Source organism: Bombus vancouverensis, chromosome 5 (assembly GCF_051014615.1).
Source record: "Bombus vancouverensis nearcticus chromosome 5, iyBomVanc1_principal, whole genome shotgun sequence".
NCBI classification, from domain to species: Eukaryota; Metazoa; Arthropoda; class Insecta; order Hymenoptera; family Apidae; genus Bombus; species Bombus vancouverensis.
In genome coordinates, this window is record NC_134915.1 from 11,864,520 (window position 1) to 11,883,893 (window position 19,374).

The following is a 19,374-nucleotide window of genomic DNA, read 5'->3' on the forward strand; positions in this document are numbered from 1 at the left end:
TAAACTAAATTTCACTGATCGTTTTAAGTATTTAATATTAAAACTTGTTGTCTATACACGCATAAGCTGTTATCTCTTCGTGATATTTTTCATTCCAATAAATGTATTTCAAAAGATAAAGAACTTACAGTAGTTTTCAAGCGATCATTAAGTTTTTTAACTTTTGTCAGTAAGTGTCAGTTAGTGTGTACGCGTGTGTATAAGTTCACGATGACGGAAGATATGTTGGAAAAGTGTATTGAAAGGATGGGACAAAGTAAAGCGAACCAGGATGGCAAACATGGGAACTATCCATCATCGGAGAATCGAACTTTGGTCTGCGACCTGGAATGGCTTCCAGGATCCCTTACAACGTCGATCCTTTTTTACGAGCTGGATTTGGATCGTATTGCACGGTTCTCGCTGGGGACGACGAGAAAGCCCGCTCGTTGTGAATTGGAGAAGTTCGATTGTTCATTGGCCAGGACATAGTCCGATTATTTGACGATATCTGGACGGCGCGGTTCAAAATATTGTCTTACAGATCTTGGGTAAAATGTGAATAGTCGTGAAGAGTTATAGGAATTGAGAATTATTTCGTCTTTCCTTCTCTCGTTCTATTATTTCTATAATCAGTATGGTTAATATTTTTATGTATATATTTTATAATAGTTCTATATTACTACTTTTGTAGATTTTCGACCAAAAAGTATTCTAAGGTAAAGAAATTTTGTATAATTCTTTTCAAATTCTAGGTTCTATGAAATTCCATGGGATTTTTCAAACTTCTTGCCGGTCGTGTGTTTGATTCACGGTACCGTTCTAATGAGTGTGCCAGGTATTTTAAAGCGCACCTCACAAAGTATAAATTCTACTTCGCGTTAACATTTTCTATTCTACTGGCGTCATTACAATGCCATTGAGCATTACAATTATTCCCCGTGTTATTTTTGCCCATAGAAAACGAAAGAAGGAAGAAAAACCTTGGTTTCAAAAATTTTCTCCATAAAATCGTCCTTAAAATTCTGATCTACCTTATCGTAAAAATGTTGAGAGCGCAAATAGTTAAAAACAGACGAGATAATATCGTGAGATTTTATAGGAGTAGTATTGGCCTAAGTTTGCTCGTAACCACCACTTCACTTTGTTCGGGTCACGAAACTTGTGTCGCCTCAATTTCTCAGGTATTTACAATTATAGGAGTTACAACGTGGATGCACTCTTACTTTGCATCGTCGTTCAATTTATTATTAGATCCGACATTTAACGGCAGTAATGGCGGGCAAAAGTGCGTTTTAGCAAAGTTTGGTCAGGTGTACCGACGCAGGGTACGCGTTAATTATGGTTGTAAGCTGAAATTGCGATCATATCGATAGCCTGGGAACGGTGTTAACTCTCGTCTCGTCGCTCGTACGTTCTACCGCGTTAATTCACTGTTAACATCTGTCGTGTGTTACGAACTCGTACGAATTAGCGGCCGACACTAGCCGTCGTTTCTTATGCTTGTTAACTGGCATGCAAATCGTTCGCTAACTCCTCCTTCATGTAGAAAATTAACTGTTTGGCCTGGCAAGATTGATTACTATAATAATTAGCTCTGTAACGTTTCTCCCAACCATTTTCAACCCAATCGTGTGTTTCTGTCGTGAGAAAATCACGTGAATTTAAGGGAAATGTGAAAGAGTTGTTGTTAATACTTGGGATGTCTCGTTTCAATTTAATATTTAACCTGCTACATATTTAGTATGCATTGTATAGGTTGTCCGGAAAGTGTCTTTCTTTCGCAAACGTGTTTTTTTACAACAGTGCACCTTCATATAAACGTGAAACCAAGTCTGTGAAATGTCGCGATGTTCATCTCAACACAACAAAATGGATCGTACGTGATTCGACAAAATAATATAAAACAAAAAACGTTGCGGGTCTATTATTTCTTTATAAAACGAAAGAAACATTTCGGACAACCTAATATATACTATATACTATGTATTATAACAGTATATTACTATATATTATAGAACATAGTATATATTTAATACGATAATAATATACTAATCTTCTTTGAAGGTATAAAAATATGTTTATAAATGATTCTAGTATAACTGTCAAGATTTTCAAGTTTCTACTTCATCGATCGTCGACACGATCAATTGCAATTGGAAATCGCAATAATCATTCGTGATAAAAAATTAGTTAAACGATGTGGCAATTATAAATGTTAGTATGAACACACAAATACTGAGCGTACAATTCAAGCGCAAATTCAATTCAGATCTTATTCGATAAAGAAAAAACGCAGCGGAATTAGGTAGGTAATTAATTAGCGCTCCTGTATTATCTATTCATCAAATAATCGTATTGCAGTTCTAATTCGATCGAATTACCAACAGCGAATATCTGCGAATTAAAATAATATTTCCGAGAAGGGGAAGCGTGTATCGTTTCCATTCCTGGATCGTAATTAGTCAGGGCGTTGATAGGATTGATTAACAATTTATCGTGGACGCACGCGTTTAAATTTCCACGGCCCGAATGCCCGAATCGATACGATCGAGCGACGAGGAAGTTAATAATGTACAGTAAATGAGGCGCGAGTTAATAATGAAAACTGTGTTCCATTTCTATTATTCCGGTGCGATGATTCGAATTCGAAACTGCGGATCTATTAGATCTGCACAGATCTTCCACTCGTATTATCGACTGTCGATCGGTTAGCCAAACGACTTGCCAAAAACGTTTCTATGCTATTTCGATCGCTATTAAGGAAACACATACATGTTAACGGAATCGAAAGTCATCTCGTACAAGTCATCCTACACGTATAAGACGATCTGAAGTTTGCTCAAGCTGAATCGCACGAGTCATCGTTGGCATAATCTTCTTGCCTCTTATTAACATGAGAATAAAGGAGCAGTAACTACTTGTTGGACTATAAATTACGTGTGTCGCTATAACGGTCGAAGACATCGTTCAAACAGCATTATTCATCATCTTCATTCAATTCTTTTGAAAGTTGATTGCAAATTTTGTCAGGAGGTACTTGTCTTTTATACGCCGTGTGAAATTAATTGTCTGTTCAAGGTATATGTACATATCTTTCAAGTCTCGTAATCTTGCATATTTTCTAATTTTCTTACGTTCGACGTTACGAAATTCCTATACTCATCGTTAGATTGCTGTTTATGCTTCGAGCTACTCGATATTTATTTCATGGTATTAATTTGAAAGTTGCTAGTCACCTATGTTACTTATTTTGTACTCGTATATCGTCTGTCTTCCAAATACCTACAACGTGCATATAAAGTAAGTAATTATTTGTACACGTACAAGTGTATCATCAGCAATGATAATTTTACATATACGTGTACCGGTCACAATTAAAATAACAAAAACCATTACGAACCTTAAAAGATAGTATACCGAGTTACCAAACAAACTAACACACTTCAACAACACACTTCACTTCTCAAAAAAAAAAAGAAAAAAAAAAGAGGAGAAAGAAAAGAAAGGAAGAGAAAAATAAAAAGCTAAGAAGCCTTAAATACCAACGCTTCGGTTCAAGCTTTTCAACCTCTCCAACCATTTACTCTTGCCGCGTTAATGAGATGTAACTTAATTTTCCTCTAAAGCATCAAACTAGTCACAAATACCACCAATGATCCGAACGTTCAAACGAGGGCTCCGACCCTTGGTTTAAACGCACTCGTTGAATCACAGCGTCGACCATACGCCGAGTTCAAACGCAAACAGCCGCGAGACGACGCGCACGTGGGTGAAACTGCGCGAGACAGATAGCGTGAAATAGCCGCGGGTTTTCCGCGCGTGTTTGCGCGCATTCGAGCGATTAACGTCGCGGAGTGGCACACATGCGGGTAGTTAGACGCGCACTCGACTTAATGACGACGCTGAACGACGTCTTTGAAGCACTCTGGCCCCGTGGTGCGCGAGTACGCGCGCGAATACGCTCGCGTAACTGGTCACGAGACCTGTAATTGCGGATAGCACTCGGTGGAAAAACTGTCGAGGAGCGTTTAAGGGACAGAAACGGTGACGGTGTGTCGAGACAGCGGCTTCCTCTTCGAAACGCTCGAGTGTCTTTCGCGAGTCGTCGAGGATCTTGCCTGCGCTAGGAAATTTCGAGACTGTGCAGCCACCGAGTACGTCGATGTTTAATTAACGGAACGAAACGAAACGAAACGACGGTATAGCGCGGACGGATTTCCTGCCACCTTTCGGACGTCTGGAATTTCAAGTCGAAGCCGACGAATCGATCGTATCTCTCTCAGTAGGGTTAGTTTTACCTTTTACTTTTCTCTTCTTTTTTTTTTTTTTTTTTTTTTAATTGAGGTTCTAGATATTGCGTTGATTCTTTATGGAGATAGAAACGATTGGAAATGGCGTTGTACGAATGCGTAATTGTATAATTGTAAGTCGTAAATATTGCGACCTCCGCTCGTTGCGTTTATTGAGAAATTCCAAGAATCTTCATTTTATCGAATATCTTGCATTTTATATTTGAGAAGGCACGCGCAATGAGAATGAAATAATAGAAAATGGAAGATAAAAACAGCGAGAGGTATTCCATTTATGAAAAATATCAACAGGTGTCTTAATACTTATGATCAGTAGTGGAAAGTTCCTAAATTGTTACCACCGTATATATAGGTTTCTTATATTCTTAATTCATTACCAATTATCGGCTTCTATAAAGTAGCGTGTAACTAGGGCAAGTTAGTACCATAAGTAGAACCGTATCGTAATCCATACAACATAAGTCTTCCAGGTGCATCTGTTACATACGCTGAGCTGCGTATATTTGGAATCAATCAATGAGTAGAATTTCTCTGGTACTAAAATCCTATAAATAATTACGATTTAAAATCCTGTCTTAATTAATGATTAGTCATACGAGCAAAATAAATTTTACAATACAAAATATATTGAAATATAATATTTAAAATATTTCCTTTACCCATAGTTCGGTTTGAAAATTCATTAGTATAACAGAAATAATTCCAATTAAATATTTACATAATTATACATTTTAATATGAAATAATTAAGGATAAAATATGTAAATAATTTCCTTGCTTATACGTAGATTGGTTCAAGAATTCGAGATTTGTTTCATTAATTCATCGAATCTCAGAGGCGGAATGGACTTCCTACGTAATCCAACGTGCTCCATTCATTCTCTTTATTCTCCTCTTTTCCTCTCCAAAGAGAGAGAATTATGGAAAAACTATTCGTCCTCGCGACAGGCTTATTTACAATCCACCCCCGATGCCTGTCCCCGTTTCTTTCGGCGTAGCACGCTTATCACGAATGGATTTTCATATTATTATTTCCCCCGACGTGGCAGCCACTCGGAATACGAGTTGATTCACGCGGGATTCCACCAGGTCCTGCCATCTATATGTTCCGTAGACCTGCTTCTATTTTTTTCTCTCTTTCTTCTCCCTTTCCTTAATTTTTTTCTACCCTCTTATGCCTCTTATGGTAATTGAAACTTCGTCTAATACAGAGACGAACCGAGTACGATTTCATCTCCGTAACACGATTTTCTACTTGATAAAAATTCAATTTCTTTTCGTTTTACCCTCGCGAGCGATTGTTTTTTTCAAACTCGACCGATATTCCTGAGCAAGTATAAAATACAGCTGTCGTACTTTAATATACGAAGATATTCTGCTTCGGAGCTCTTAACGTCGCTATAAATTAGAATATCTAAGTATGTATACGGTATACAGTACATGTGCATACAGTATATAAGCAGCAAGTCCATTAGTCGTGTCACTCAACCTCATAAGAACCTGTGCAAATATATCTTATCAATAAACTGCGGATATTTAATTAATTTTAGCGATATCCATTGAATCGTAATTTTAATTTTCCTTCTAATATATTACCTGATTTTTTCATGAACGCAACTAAACAACTAGGACCTATACAAAGACACGCTCCACTTGCTAGATATTACGAGTATCGCACTTTGCATATTTTATACATTTCTGCACACTATGCGCGCTCTATGCATTTTTGCATCTATAAATTTCCCACAAACAGACAAGAATCCACAGTCTACTTGCGGAAATTAATCTATTAATAAAATCGTTTCCCTATCGATGAAGAATCGAGAAGACGAGGATCTTCCGTTAGGTTAATAATGCCGGTCAAATACGTCCGGCGGCAGATATTTTCATTACCCGGATAGGGCGGAAGCATATATTACGCGGAGAACACGACAGTGAGATTATCCTGGATAATTACCGACATTATGAAGTTCCGTATTACCGTGGAATTGTAGGTTATTGCATGGCACGGCGCGGGCGTCGGGACAAGCGTGCATCAGCTGGAAGACGAGGATGTAACCGGTGGAATATTCGAATGCGGTTTAGAGCGGGAGTTCTGCTCGCGCGGCTGCTTATGAAAATGGTTGCCCTCCCTAACGATAGTGATTCAATTTCTTGCCGTTGGAACCTCGGGAAACTTGGAGCTTTTCGCGGAAAACGGGAATCCCTTAGGCGAGGATTATCGCGGACTCCGCTTCTGGCTGCGAAACTTTCTTCTGAAACGTGTGCCGCTCGCTGAATCACCTTGTGATCCGTGTACCGTGACCCGACTATGGCGCGAAAGTTTTCTATAGAGAACAATTTTCGAAAAGTTGCTTCGCGTTAGATTATTATTTGAAATGTTGTTAATTCTCATTGTCTCGCAGCGTAATTTGTGGAAATTGCGTTGAAATTAGTGGCGAAATTTTCATTTTACCGTAGAATTTAGGGGTTGCATATATATTTTCATAGGGTTCGATGATTATTGCAACGATCGCTTCGTATGTGAAGGACGTGAAATATTGTTAACCCATTGAGATCAGCAGACGCTATTTCTTCCATTTTTCAACTGTTTCGTGACAGAAGATTCGCGTCTTGCATACTTCGTGCGGTATCCTATTGGATTGGCAACTAAGTGACTGCGGGTTTTGTCATTAGGTGGTATTGACAAAATCTGCAATCACTTAGTTGCCAACCCAATATACAAAATGTTAAATAAAACAGTAGAAAAGAACAATGCTAGTTATAAACAAAATGTTGCGAAGAAGTATCTTCAAATATGCTCGTTGATTTTTAATAAAAGTTACACTTGTTAGATGCTATACACGCTTTTGAAGTTTTTCAATCATTCGAAAAATACGCGAAAATTCAGGCTATGTGCTTATCAGAGCATACCGTCACCAGTGCGTCGATTCATATTATTTGCAATCTGTAGAAATTATGTTGATTGGGGTTGCAGGGAGATTTTGATTTTAGGGTAAAACTTGGGGCTTGAGAACATCTTGATAAAGCGATGACGAGTAGTAATCATTTTGTAGGCATTGTTTTTGTATTTGAGGGATGCTTGAAATTTTCATTCTCATCGTTCTTGGTCTGTAGAAATTGCGGTTGTGCCGAAATTTTGGTTCTGAAGCAAAACTTTTGGGGGTTGGATATTCCCATAGAGCGATATATAATAATAATCGCTTCGTGCTTAGGGAATATAATATTCGAAATCTTATTAATTGCTACTATTTGTGATCATAAAATGTGTGCGTTAAGTGGGCTTGTAAGAAGTTGTTGGATTGAAACTTGCAGGTTGAATACTCTCACAGAGTGACACGTAGCGATTGCTTCGTGCTCAGGGAACATAATATTTGAAATCTTATTAATTGCTATTGTTTGTAATTGCGGAGGTTGTGTGCTAATTGGAGTCATAGGAAATTGTCGGTTTTGAATCGAAACTTGAAGATTGGAATATTCTAACAGCGATACGTAACGATCGATTTAAGTAGATACAACCCAATCTCAATACATTGGGCAGACCTGCAACTATTATCGTCCCGAAGCAATGAACCAAAAAATTGGCCAAACGTTGGAACAAAGCGCAGAGTATCGGGAAGTATTATTAAAAATACGGTGGAATTTGAAAGGTAGCAGAGTTAGATTTCACGAGGGTGAAAGAGGGATGGAATCATAAAAAGGCGTCACCGCGACGTCGATAAAACGCTGCGGCTATCAGTCTCCGCACGTCCATCCGCGTCTATCTGTGGGACGGCGCCGAAATGACGGTAGCCGATGACAGATCAGCTCCGGTTTGCGGCTGGCAAAAATATGGCGGTGAAATTCTGGCTGGCCGCAAATGCGCCAGCACCGAAATTGCGATGTAAAACGGGCGATGGCTAAAAGGGGTGTGCTCCGCGCGATAAACGAGGATAATGAAAGCGTTGCACGGTGTGTCCGTGGGTTTATTAAAAAACTTCGGTTCACCGTATTCGCCGTTCGACTGGTCTCCTTTGTCGTTAACGACAAGGACTACCTTCTTTCTTTTACTTCCAATTTTTTTTTTTTTTTTTTTTAGTTCTTTAATTCTTTTCTCTTCTCTGTTTGATTTTTTCGAAAAATGTTGGAAATTGACGGAGGGCGGGGTGGAATTTTTCTTGCAACTGTTTGAAGATCGTCGTTGTTTAATTGATCGAAGTAATCAGTCGATACAATTGCAAAGATTCGACTAACAGCAAAGTCGTGGAAATCCAGCAGTGGCCATTTTAACGGCGTATGATTTTCATGCATGTTTCTAACAAATATTATTGTTACACGTTGCTTTGTATTTGATATATTTGAAGATAATTGTTGCTTGATTCGCTGAAGAAATCAGTCGATACGATGTAGTTTGGTTTAACGGTAGAATGCTGTAAAACCACCAGTGGCTTTTTTAACAGTGTATGATTTTTATACGTATTTTCAACAAACATTATCGTTAAACACTGGCTGGATGGATCTTCTCATCAACTTTTTAATGAATTAATTATTTTTTGGAATGTAAGGAATAAATAATCAGTCAGTCTATTCGTAATATTCAAAGCTGAAATAATTAATGCGTTTCATTTAAAATTCCATGCATAGTGAACTAATATCAAATTACAGAGAAATAATTAAAATGGTTACAAAGGAGATTTATCTTAATAAAAGATATACGTGTGCGCGAAATAGTTCTCCTTTTTTTATTTATGACCTAGGTACTGCATTTGAAATAATTTAGAATTCGTTGTAATTTTGTAAGAAATTTTCAACTCGATCTCCTACAACTATAAAAATTGACACAGATATAAAGTTTTCCCTCAGTTGATTCTACGTTGCAGGCTCGTTCTGTTTAATCTCAAATTTGCCACGTTTCTCGCCACAGAATAAAACGTTTAGCAAACGAAACTTATATTTCAGCACGGAGGCCCAATGACAAATTAGAATCCGAGCTTCGCATCAAAGTCGAGGACTTTACGATTTAATTAAATTTCGTTTAGGGTGGGATTGCTTTTTCATTCCGGGAAAAAGGAACATTGGATATATTCCGCATGTTAATTTGCGACCTTAAAATCCGGCGTAGATATGTTGGCGCGTGAAAAGTTTTAAATCGACAGTCGAGGGTTTGCACAAAGGTACTTGAGGGCGAAACAACTAAAACAAACTTAGACGTTTCACGGGTATAAAATTCTTTGCTGCTCTCTGTGAAAAAATCGGGCTTTGCCTGCTTTAAACTTCCAGACTACTCGTTGACATATTCACGAATTGGAATAAATATCCCAACGACTATAACGATAACATTTACCAATAAGGGGATTAACAATGAAAACTTTCCGCATATATTTCCATAATGCTATTTAAAACAATTACAGCATCAACCGTTCAAGATGGTTTTATTGCACCAATCAAGAAAATAAAAATTCCGTAAGCTTCGTATGCTGTCGCTATAGTATGGCAGTAATTTAAAAAAGATATACAAACACAAGAAGCAGGAAAAAAAATCAACGTGAGAGTCTAATTCTTTTGTGCATCGTTAAAAAAAAAAGGAACAAAAAATCTGAACAACTCGTTTAATAAAATTGTTAACGTCTTGCGCACACAGTATCGATTCCGGAAGTATTAACCATAAATTCAGCACTTTTATCTTCCATTTCTTCCGTCACCGACCACCAATTTTTTTCGCCGACAATCTTTCTGTCCCTCATCGCTCAAATTCTTTCATCTTCCTCGACCTATTAATCGATTATCTTTCCATTCGAGCGAGAGCAAACGATTCTTCCACAAAAAGACACCATTAACGATGAAATTGAACGCGTGCAAAGAATCCTGCGTCATTATCACTGGCGGGTACGCGATTATCAGCCCTGAAATATCATCGATTAAACGCGCGGCACGTGACGTCGCCGAGATTCGCGAGCTCGGCCACGGTTGAAATCCGATTTGAAATTAATTTTTTGTCCAACGGTTCGACGGCCGCATTTCACAGGCGACCAATCACGAGCAACTTCGACCATTAAAATCTCCTTTGAAATTCTGCGTCCGCGGCGCGCAGCGTGAGTTATGGCCTTTTCGGAGCGAGCAATTATCGCCGCGCGCCATCGCGATACCTTTCGGTTCACGGTGCTCCAACACTGGCTTCCACGAGCCATTCCAGAGACTGAGTTCGCTGAATTATCGAATAGGAGACTTTGCTAGCCGGAAAACAGCCCGGTTAATTTCGCGACGACACGGCTCAACCGGATATCTATTGTCTTATCTCTAAGGTTTACTTACGCGATTTTAGTTTACCAATCGCAAGGGCGATCGATTTCTTCGTTTCATCATGTGCGTTAAATTTGATACGAGAAATTGGTATATCTTGGGTACCAGAGTTTGAGGCATTAAAGCGGATTTATGTTAATCGTATCCGACACGGAACGGTTCAATGCCGGCATTGTTCCGACACGGACACTGGCATTCGATCGATCAGTCAGCAGAGAACGATTCGCGAAAACATACAATACCGACTAATAATGGTGTCTCATTTTAGTAGATATACTGGGTGTTTATAAAAGTTGGTGCCAAACTTGAGCAATAGTATTCATGAAAAGGAGCAAAAAGATCTTAACAGACGTGGGTCGAAGAACATTAGTTTCTGCGGATTTTCTCCCCCTTAGCGAGTTTTCTCTACAGCGTAACAAAGCATAGAAAATAAATCTCTATCCTCGATTTACATATCCCACTTTCTTCAAACAACTCTTCAAATAACAGGATTTTTTACATACTTCCAGTTATGGTTATTTACAAAATACAATTGTCTGAATGATATCATGAAATATGAGGAACATCTATAAAAACGAAAAGCAGCTTTCTCTCTTTGTTTTGGTAGAAATTTCAATATGAGAAACACAGTAGAAAAACGCGATAAACAAGTTCGCCTACTTTTTTGTTTCGATGGTTAAGATAAAAAGAACAAGTTCTTAGGCTCAAAAATAGATTTTCTCAAAGTAAGCGATACATTTTCGCAATTTTGCTGAGAACTAAGAACGTATTGTAACAACGAACTTTGCGCAATATTCAACAGAATATAAAATACATATCCGATTGGACAACGAATTAAGAATGACAATTTTCGTATAGTGATTGGAACTAATTATTTTTTAATTGCTTGTCATATTCCTTTCCTACGATCTGCACATATAACCGAGCGGAAGCGTGACGTAAATGTCCTATCGTTCGATGAGTTAAACAACCCTAGCACTGCTAAAATCAAAAGAAGACCGAACAATCCCACTCACTGTCACGCGCAACAGCCACCATTTCACCAATCAAACGCTATACTCCACAAATCACTAAATAGACAGCTTCGAAACCTACACGTTCACCCTCGTCTCCGCGTATGTCAAGCAAGGGATGATCGTTTCCCGATTATAAACCCTTCCGCAAGTGCAGCCAGAAACGCAGAAAGTTTAGAAGCAAGATTTATAATGGAAAAACTGTGGTCGTTTACGGCTAGTGTTTCGTCGTGCAATTCGTTTGCAGCGCACGTGATAGACGCGTGAAATAAAATCCACGCCCATCGTGTTTCTGTTACGCGTTCTCTCTCGCGCATCCCGTTACGTTATAATGTAACACAGTCCTGATACGTCCAAGAGCGGATCGGTTTACGCACACGCAGCGAAACTGCAAAAATCCATGGGTTTGTCGGGTCTTAAGTAGTACAGTCGCGGACAAGAGAAAGTTCACAGTTGCTAAGTAATTTATAGACTGAGAATAATTGTGAAAATTCAGATTTTTACGAGTACGACTAGACAGAGCTTCGTTTGACACATTTTAATTTGTCGAATATGCAATGTACGAGGTGTAATATTTGTTATTTTATTTATATTTGTATGAAATTAAGAAGATTTGTGCAAGGAATAATATGTAAGAAAATATAATATACTCAAGCTATAGTACTTGCTATTGTATGAATATCGTATCCGTATAATGCAGGTATAATTAAATATAAAGCAAATACTATACTTTGGGTGTTCTATGCAGTTTTCGATATTATGCGCGTTCTGTACACTAATAAATACATAAACATCTACAGTTTAGTAATTCATCTGTGTATATTGGTAATTTTTGTATTAGATATTTGTCAGTAGACTGTAAGCTGTTACCTGTTCTGGACTATATAAATATTACATTTATTCATTGTTTTTGTTAAATACAATTCTGTAAAATCATGGTATTTTTGTAAGATTTAGACTTTCTTTTGTCCGCTACTGTATGTTGCACGCGAAGTATCTTCTGCGTCACGTCTAGACTTCCAGAGGAAAATTGTACACGGTAGAGAGAGGTTTTGGAATTTAATTGGCTGCGAGATTGCTGTGTCTAGATTGTAAGAAAAGGAAAAAGGGGTGCAAGCTTTTTTGGAGAGAATACTCCTCTGGTATATTGGAATTGTGGATTCTGTGGATTGCAACAGAGATTTTGAAAGTATATTCAAACGTAAGTTTAGACGCAATGACTTTTCTTTTCTATTTTCGAAATCGTTTCTTTATCGTTTTATTGATGAATATAAATTACCACACGAGGTCAGACCTTTTTAAAAATGCCACAAGATAGAAAAACATTTGAACTAGTATGATAACCTGTTAAAAATTATTGTACTTACACGTTTAATAGAATACAATTAGAACATGAGAACAAATGTTATCTTATTAACACGTAGATCTAAGAAATGGTTATTTCACGTGAGAAATAGTTACTACGTGTAAGAATTTTTAAAAGCATCTCCTATAGCGAGGGTGTTGATTTCAAGGCTCTTTGTCCCGCGTCGAAAGGAACGGAAAGGTTCGGCCGCACGGTGAGAAATAGCGGTGACAGTGGGAAATCGTTCGGAAATACTGTTTCCCGGATCCTTGTGTCTCTGGGCTCTGTCCTGAAAAAATCGTCGCTCGTTTCGCCGAAACAATGATTTATCGTTACCAGATATATCCTATATGTATAATGCTTCTTGAATTTTATAATCTAACATGAAATTCATTTAAACCTAGATAAGAATCAACAAATTGTTTAATCTTTAAGATATAACAAACTATTGACGATTAATAATAGTACAGAAAAATAAGACGTTCACATTAACAAAATGATATCGAACAGACTACTGATGATTTTTAATCAACGAAAGTGAAACTTTCTCATTGAACGAATAATCACATTCTCATTTCAATAATCTAATTAATATTTAATAAGAATTGTTATCAAATAACGAGACAAACAAGAATAAAAGAATGAACAAGCAGTGAAGCAATGTTAGTACATATCGAAAAAAACAAACATATTCTTTCCACAAAAAGCTTCCGATGCAAGTTAATCTCATCGCTTAACAAATTCTACATTCGTACTTTCGTTCACCCCTTTCAACCGTTTCATTCAACTAATATACAAGTTAATACACGTTAGTCTCCATTTTTCACCAATTAAACATGCACGAACAACCTTATCGCTTGAATCATCCTCAATTGGCATCGTCTGATTGTACATCCTATCATGAAAAATCCTATCAAAGAGAAAAATCCAAGAAATCCAACGAAACCACCCTGCTTGTCCTGTAAGAAAACGCCTCAAATGCAAATTCGATCGCATCCCTTTTGTATCTGGTCCAAAACGAGCCGTAAGCTGAAAATTTAATCGAAAACAAAAATTCCCGGTGCAAATACACACACCTCTACACATTTCGTTATCTGAATAATTCATCGCACCGCGGTAATTCTGTATCCCCTCGAAACGTACGAGGCTGAGCGGTGCTTAATTCAAGAGACACGTTTTGGCTCCCCGAGTGGGTCGTTAGTCGGATGCATCACGTGCGCGGATTTAAAGGGCGGATCCGCACGTAGGTGCAGCGCAGCGTTCCGGTTAGATTGCACGCCGCGAGAGGATAAGGGGAAGGAGGGCAAAAGAGCGCTGCTCGATCGCCGCGAAATGATCACGCGAGCTTCCGCTGATTATTCCTCCAAATGGAGTCATCTTTTTTCCGGCTTGGAGCAGCTCCGGCGAACGAACCAGAGTAGAAGGCGAAAACGTTCGTTTGTCTGGCTGAGAGAGAGTTTGGAATCGCGCAGATCCAATTTCATCCAAGGGAAAACCCCGGCTCGTTCGTCGGCTCGTTCGTCCTTCCACAAGCATATTTACAGGCACCTCGATGCACTCCAATGGCGTTTTAATCTGGCAAATGCATTCCGTTCTGGCCCTCAGGCTTCTGTCCTACTCTCTCCATCTGTCGTTTGGCTTGACTCTGATTCGTCGTTTCCTTCTTTTTCTGCCTTTTTGGCCGGAGCCGGTTCGCGAACTTTTTCCATCGCGAGACCAAGCCTCGTCAAACTGGAGATATATGTCTGTGAAGTGAAAAAGCAATATTTTTTCTTTTTTCTTTTTTTTTTTTTTTTTTTTTTTTTTGAGTGAATCGTTCGACCGGACCCCTCGGTACATTTTTGCTGAATGCACCGATGGGATTTAATAAGGCGCATTTTTTGGGCTCGTTTATCATTTCGGGGATCGGTATTGTTTGGAACACTGAGTTTTCTACGCGTAGCCTAGAAATACTTGAAATTTTGTCAGTGTATTCGTTTAAGATGGTGTTTCAAGAATGAGATTGCGAACGAGATTGATCGGAAACGAATGTTTGGTTTTTCAAGAAATAGGAGAATATATGAATGAAACGAAAGAGTTGAAAAATCAGAGTAGTAGAATGGAGTGGAGATTTTGTGCTTATTCTACGAGGTAGTTAATATAACGTCTGTATTGATTTCAATATTAATTTCTCCTTTGTTCTTCTATCTACATTGTAGTACGTTATATACTGTGTGTATACTGTGCATTGTAGTAGCTTACACGACAAATCGATAGGATTTCATTTATACATAAACGTTTAGAAAACAATATATCGATGAAAATTTAATTTCGTAGACACGTGATCGAATGTTATGTATGTAATTCTCTAATGAACTACGAGTGTAATTTATAAGAAGCAGTAAATAGATATTTCCTACGAGATTTTTTCCAGTTATAAGGAAAGTAAAACGAGAGCATAAATGGCACTTCAGCGTCAAACAAATAGCAGGAAGAGTTACGTCACAGAAGTTACTACAACGATCAAACAGTCAAACTCTTGTTCAACCAATCGTTCTCAAATTTTCCCAAACTCTCGTTTCTTTCCTCTCAAATATTCTCCGCTCTCTAAAAGCTCGCGTAATTAAATTCTACATTCATCCACGAATAGCAAACTCTGTTCTTATTCGCGAGAGGCGTCAGTACTCCTCGGTTGGAAAAATGTTAGGTCAGCTCTCAAGGGGCACATGGAAGCGACGAACGAAGGACGATATTCTTCTCGAGAGAATCTTCTTGGCGTCGATTCTACCCCATTCGCCAACCCGGTCATCCTTCTACCCTTCGCCGGATCATTTTCAATTTATTTTCCTACCTTCCTTTCCCGCCTCCTCTTTTTTCTCTTTCTTTTTGTCCGAATCCTTCTCTGTCCTTTTCCTGCTATCCTCCAGGGGAAAGTTGAAGGGAACGCTCTCTTTGAAACGATACAGATAGAGGCGCACGGTCCCCATGACAAAGACTCGCATCGCTGCGGGGGTGGTTGATTAATGGACTTCTTGCTACGACCGATGTACGATCGACGGGAAAAAATTAGAGAGAAAAGAGACGAACCTGCGATGTTGGACCGAGTCGGTTGAAATTGCAACGCCATTCCGCGGAAGTACGATCGATTAATTGGAGTTGTCGAGCGACCTGATCGCTCCGCTTGTCGTTGCGCGGTGTTTAATCGTTTTTTGATGGCGGTCTCGGGGCTGGCCTCACCGATCGCTCGATTATGTCCAGGTCTGCCTCGATTTTTGCATCCCCCTTTCTACTGGTTTATTATCGGACTCCAGAGACAAGTTGCTGCGCGATGATGTATCAGTTATTCGTTATCGACGTCCTAGTTCTTCTGTGGTCTTCGTGACTATTGGAGTCATATCGAGTCGTTCTCGGTTTCTTTTTTGTGATTTTTCCTTTTTTTTTTTTTTACAAATGAGATTTTTAGATTCGTTGCGGGTAAATAATTGTACAGAAAAATTTGAATTCTCTGATAATTATATATTTTATTTTATATATCATATATTACTGTATTACTAATGCTATATTATTACTATATTAATATTATTTCACTGATTTGAAGTTTGTTTAATTCTTTACGCTTTTGTAGTGACGCTATGGACAGAGTTTTATAAAATCTCTTTTGAAAATTACTTTCGATTACGGATATCCACCGTGAAATTTTCTCACGATTTCTTATGATATTTATTCTTAGACCTGTTTAAACAAATAATCGTACTGGAACGTTTTTTATGTCCCATACCATGCGTTTATCTGTTATATAGTGGCGGACAAAAAAAAAATTTAAAATTCATCGTTGTGTACAACAACCACAATACATTAATGGTGACTTTATTGTACCAAGCTTTTTGCAATTGTAACTTTTTTTTCTACAGTTGTGGTGCTTTTTATACTGCTCGTCCTTTAAACTCTCTTCTATTCACCACTGCGTATACGTTGTTTTACATAAATTACTTAGAAGCTGTACTGATTAACTCTAGAATAGCAATCGTCGAATATTACGATTGTTCCAAAGTTTCCTGCAATTTACCATTATTTATGTAACTTTTGGATATAAATACTTTCAATTCTGAGAAACTGAGAAGTCTATAAAAAGTAAAGTTGATCAATTTCGCTTCTGAGAGATTCCCGTACAAATCACGATACGATTGTTTCGTATAAAACACCAATTGACCTACCCAATCATCCCAGTATCGATTTGTTCCCAAACGATGCAATTCTCAAAATCCTCACCTTTCTTCTCACCATCCCTTCTACAAGAATATCCTTGGAGCATTGGGAATCGATCCTTCAACTTCCAATAGAGAAGCATAATCGTCCCGTTTGTTGTTCATCGTTCGTTCAATGGACATTCCACGTTGACTGTTGCAGAAGGAGCGAAACAAGGGAAGCCAGGAACGTAGCACGAACGAGATCGATAAAGGCGATGGGGTAACGCTCGAAAATCGTTCCATCTGGGGAGCATCGTAGCTTTCCATCGTCCCTAATTGACAGGTAGAAAGAGGGTTGGGCCACCTCGGAGACCAGGAAAGAAAGGAACGACGTGCACGACACACGTTAAGAACAGGGTGGAGACAAGCACAGAAGCTAGATGAGCAAGAAGGTCTCGAAAATTTACGAGTGAATAGCTTTGCACGCGCGTCTACGAGACAAAAGATATCTTGAAGCAGTCGTACGCTGTAACAAATGGCGGTACCGTGAAATCAGTTAACCGTACAACCGAAGCTAGAAGCTGAGGCCGAATTTCACCAACGTTCCAGCCGTGCCGGCTGAAGAATTTCCAACACGGTTTCACTTGGACTTTCTGGACTTTGGAGATCCTCTCACGTTCATCCAAGGTATTCTTCTTAGTAGCGCAGAGCCGTATTTCACGATAATCGTCCGACGAAAGTCGCGATATGGTCTCGAACGAACAATATCGAGAAAATTCGTCGATACGCAGATGAGAAGAATGTCGAGGATCCGAGGCACAGATCGCTGAGAAACCAAGAAGAGTGGATCCATCGGAGGGAACCTTAGCCAAATGGGTTAAAAACGACTGCGATGGACGGCGCGACCCCGTGCTGCTCGCAAAATGGTGATCGTGCTGCCGTCGTGGAAACGCAACAAGTGGCGATCTGTTCCTTATCCTTGAGCTATCATCGATGTTTTTTAAAGCACGGGTCGGATTCGATCCTGGACCCATCGCTCACGAACTGAGGTTCTAGCTTCGAGCTGACGCAACCCTCAAAAAGAAAAAAAGAAAAGAAAGAAAATAAGATAAAAAAAGGAAGAACGAAGAATAACGAAAGGCCGGAACTTTATTCGTATTTTCGATCGTTAATAAATATTGCGTTACGCGGGAAACGCGGAATAAATTCTTTCTGAAACGAAGAAAAGACAAAGGAAACTTTCGATTTATCGATCGGTGATTCCTCTTTCCAAAAGATCCTCGATTTTAGCTGGACAATTCTCGAAAATTCGAGATCGTGTTTGAAGACCGGATTGGTTCCACGTTGATCTTCGACGAAGCGTATTCGATCGAGGTTTCGAGTGGCTCTCGCAGACAGATTCGATCCTCTCGAGGCAAGATATTCAAGAGATATCGGCGAGAAAGAGCGTGGACGACTATGAGCAGAGCCGATGCCCAGCGAAAGAAAAGGATATCCTTGTTTTCGGAAGTCAGGGACTGTCGGCGCGGCTGCGACCACGATTCGGCGTGTTCACGGTCCGTTTTACGTCTCCACGAGCTGAGTAGAACGATCCAGGACTAATCTGAGAGACAAACCGTTACCTCGTCGGATGAGACGATGGTGATGAAGATTTCCGCGGTCGAGGCTGGCGTTCCTTTACTAAGCGCCGTCGGTCCGCGCTGCGTCGTCAAGCAGGCCACGGTGAAACGATGCGTCGCGGCGCTGTTGCTCGTCTCCGTCGCCAGTATATTTTACTACACGCATTACATCATCAGCAGCCCGCTGTCCAGGTGAGATTATCAAATTTTCCAACGATTTATGCTTCGCGTGAAATATACAGTCGTTTTTTAAATGAACACACGTGGTAGAGCATCGGAGTCGCGTTTGTTAATTAACGTAATTTTATTTTGGATACTGCTTTGGATACTGCTACTTTGGATATTCTGCTATGAAAAACGTGGTCAATTATTTAGCTCTTGCAAACTAAATCCTACGATTCCAAGAAGTTTGAGAAAATTGTGTGTTTTCTTTTGAAATCGTGGAAACTTCTTTTAGGGTTAAAACATATAAAAATATATCTTCGAGGTTAAAATGTCAATTATTTCTTTAAGTATCTATGTTATTTTTAGTTACATAATACACTAACGCACACTCGCTGTTTGATGAATAATGGAGCATAATTAGTAACGTACGAAAGATATGCTTACGCGAACAGAGCGAAATGTGTTCATAGAAAATATTCATTAAGGCAATTTTTAG

General features: G+C 39.0%; 1 protein-coding gene across 1 annotated transcript in view; it reads left to right on the forward strand.

The window, feature by feature from the left end:
• The window catches only part of sfl (N-deacetylase and N-sulfotransferase sfl), a 161,022-nt gene that overhangs the window by 46,788 nt on the left and 94,860 nt on the right, over positions 1 to 19,374 (forward strand). Inside the window, exon 2 of the mRNA XM_033332961.2 lies at positions 17,315 to 18,905. Coding sequence (XP_033188852.1) covers positions 18,733 to 18,905 — 173 coding nt within the window. The 5' untranslated portion in view covers positions 17,315 to 18,732. The remainder of the gene's footprint in view (positions 1 to 17,314; positions 18,906 to 19,374) is intronic.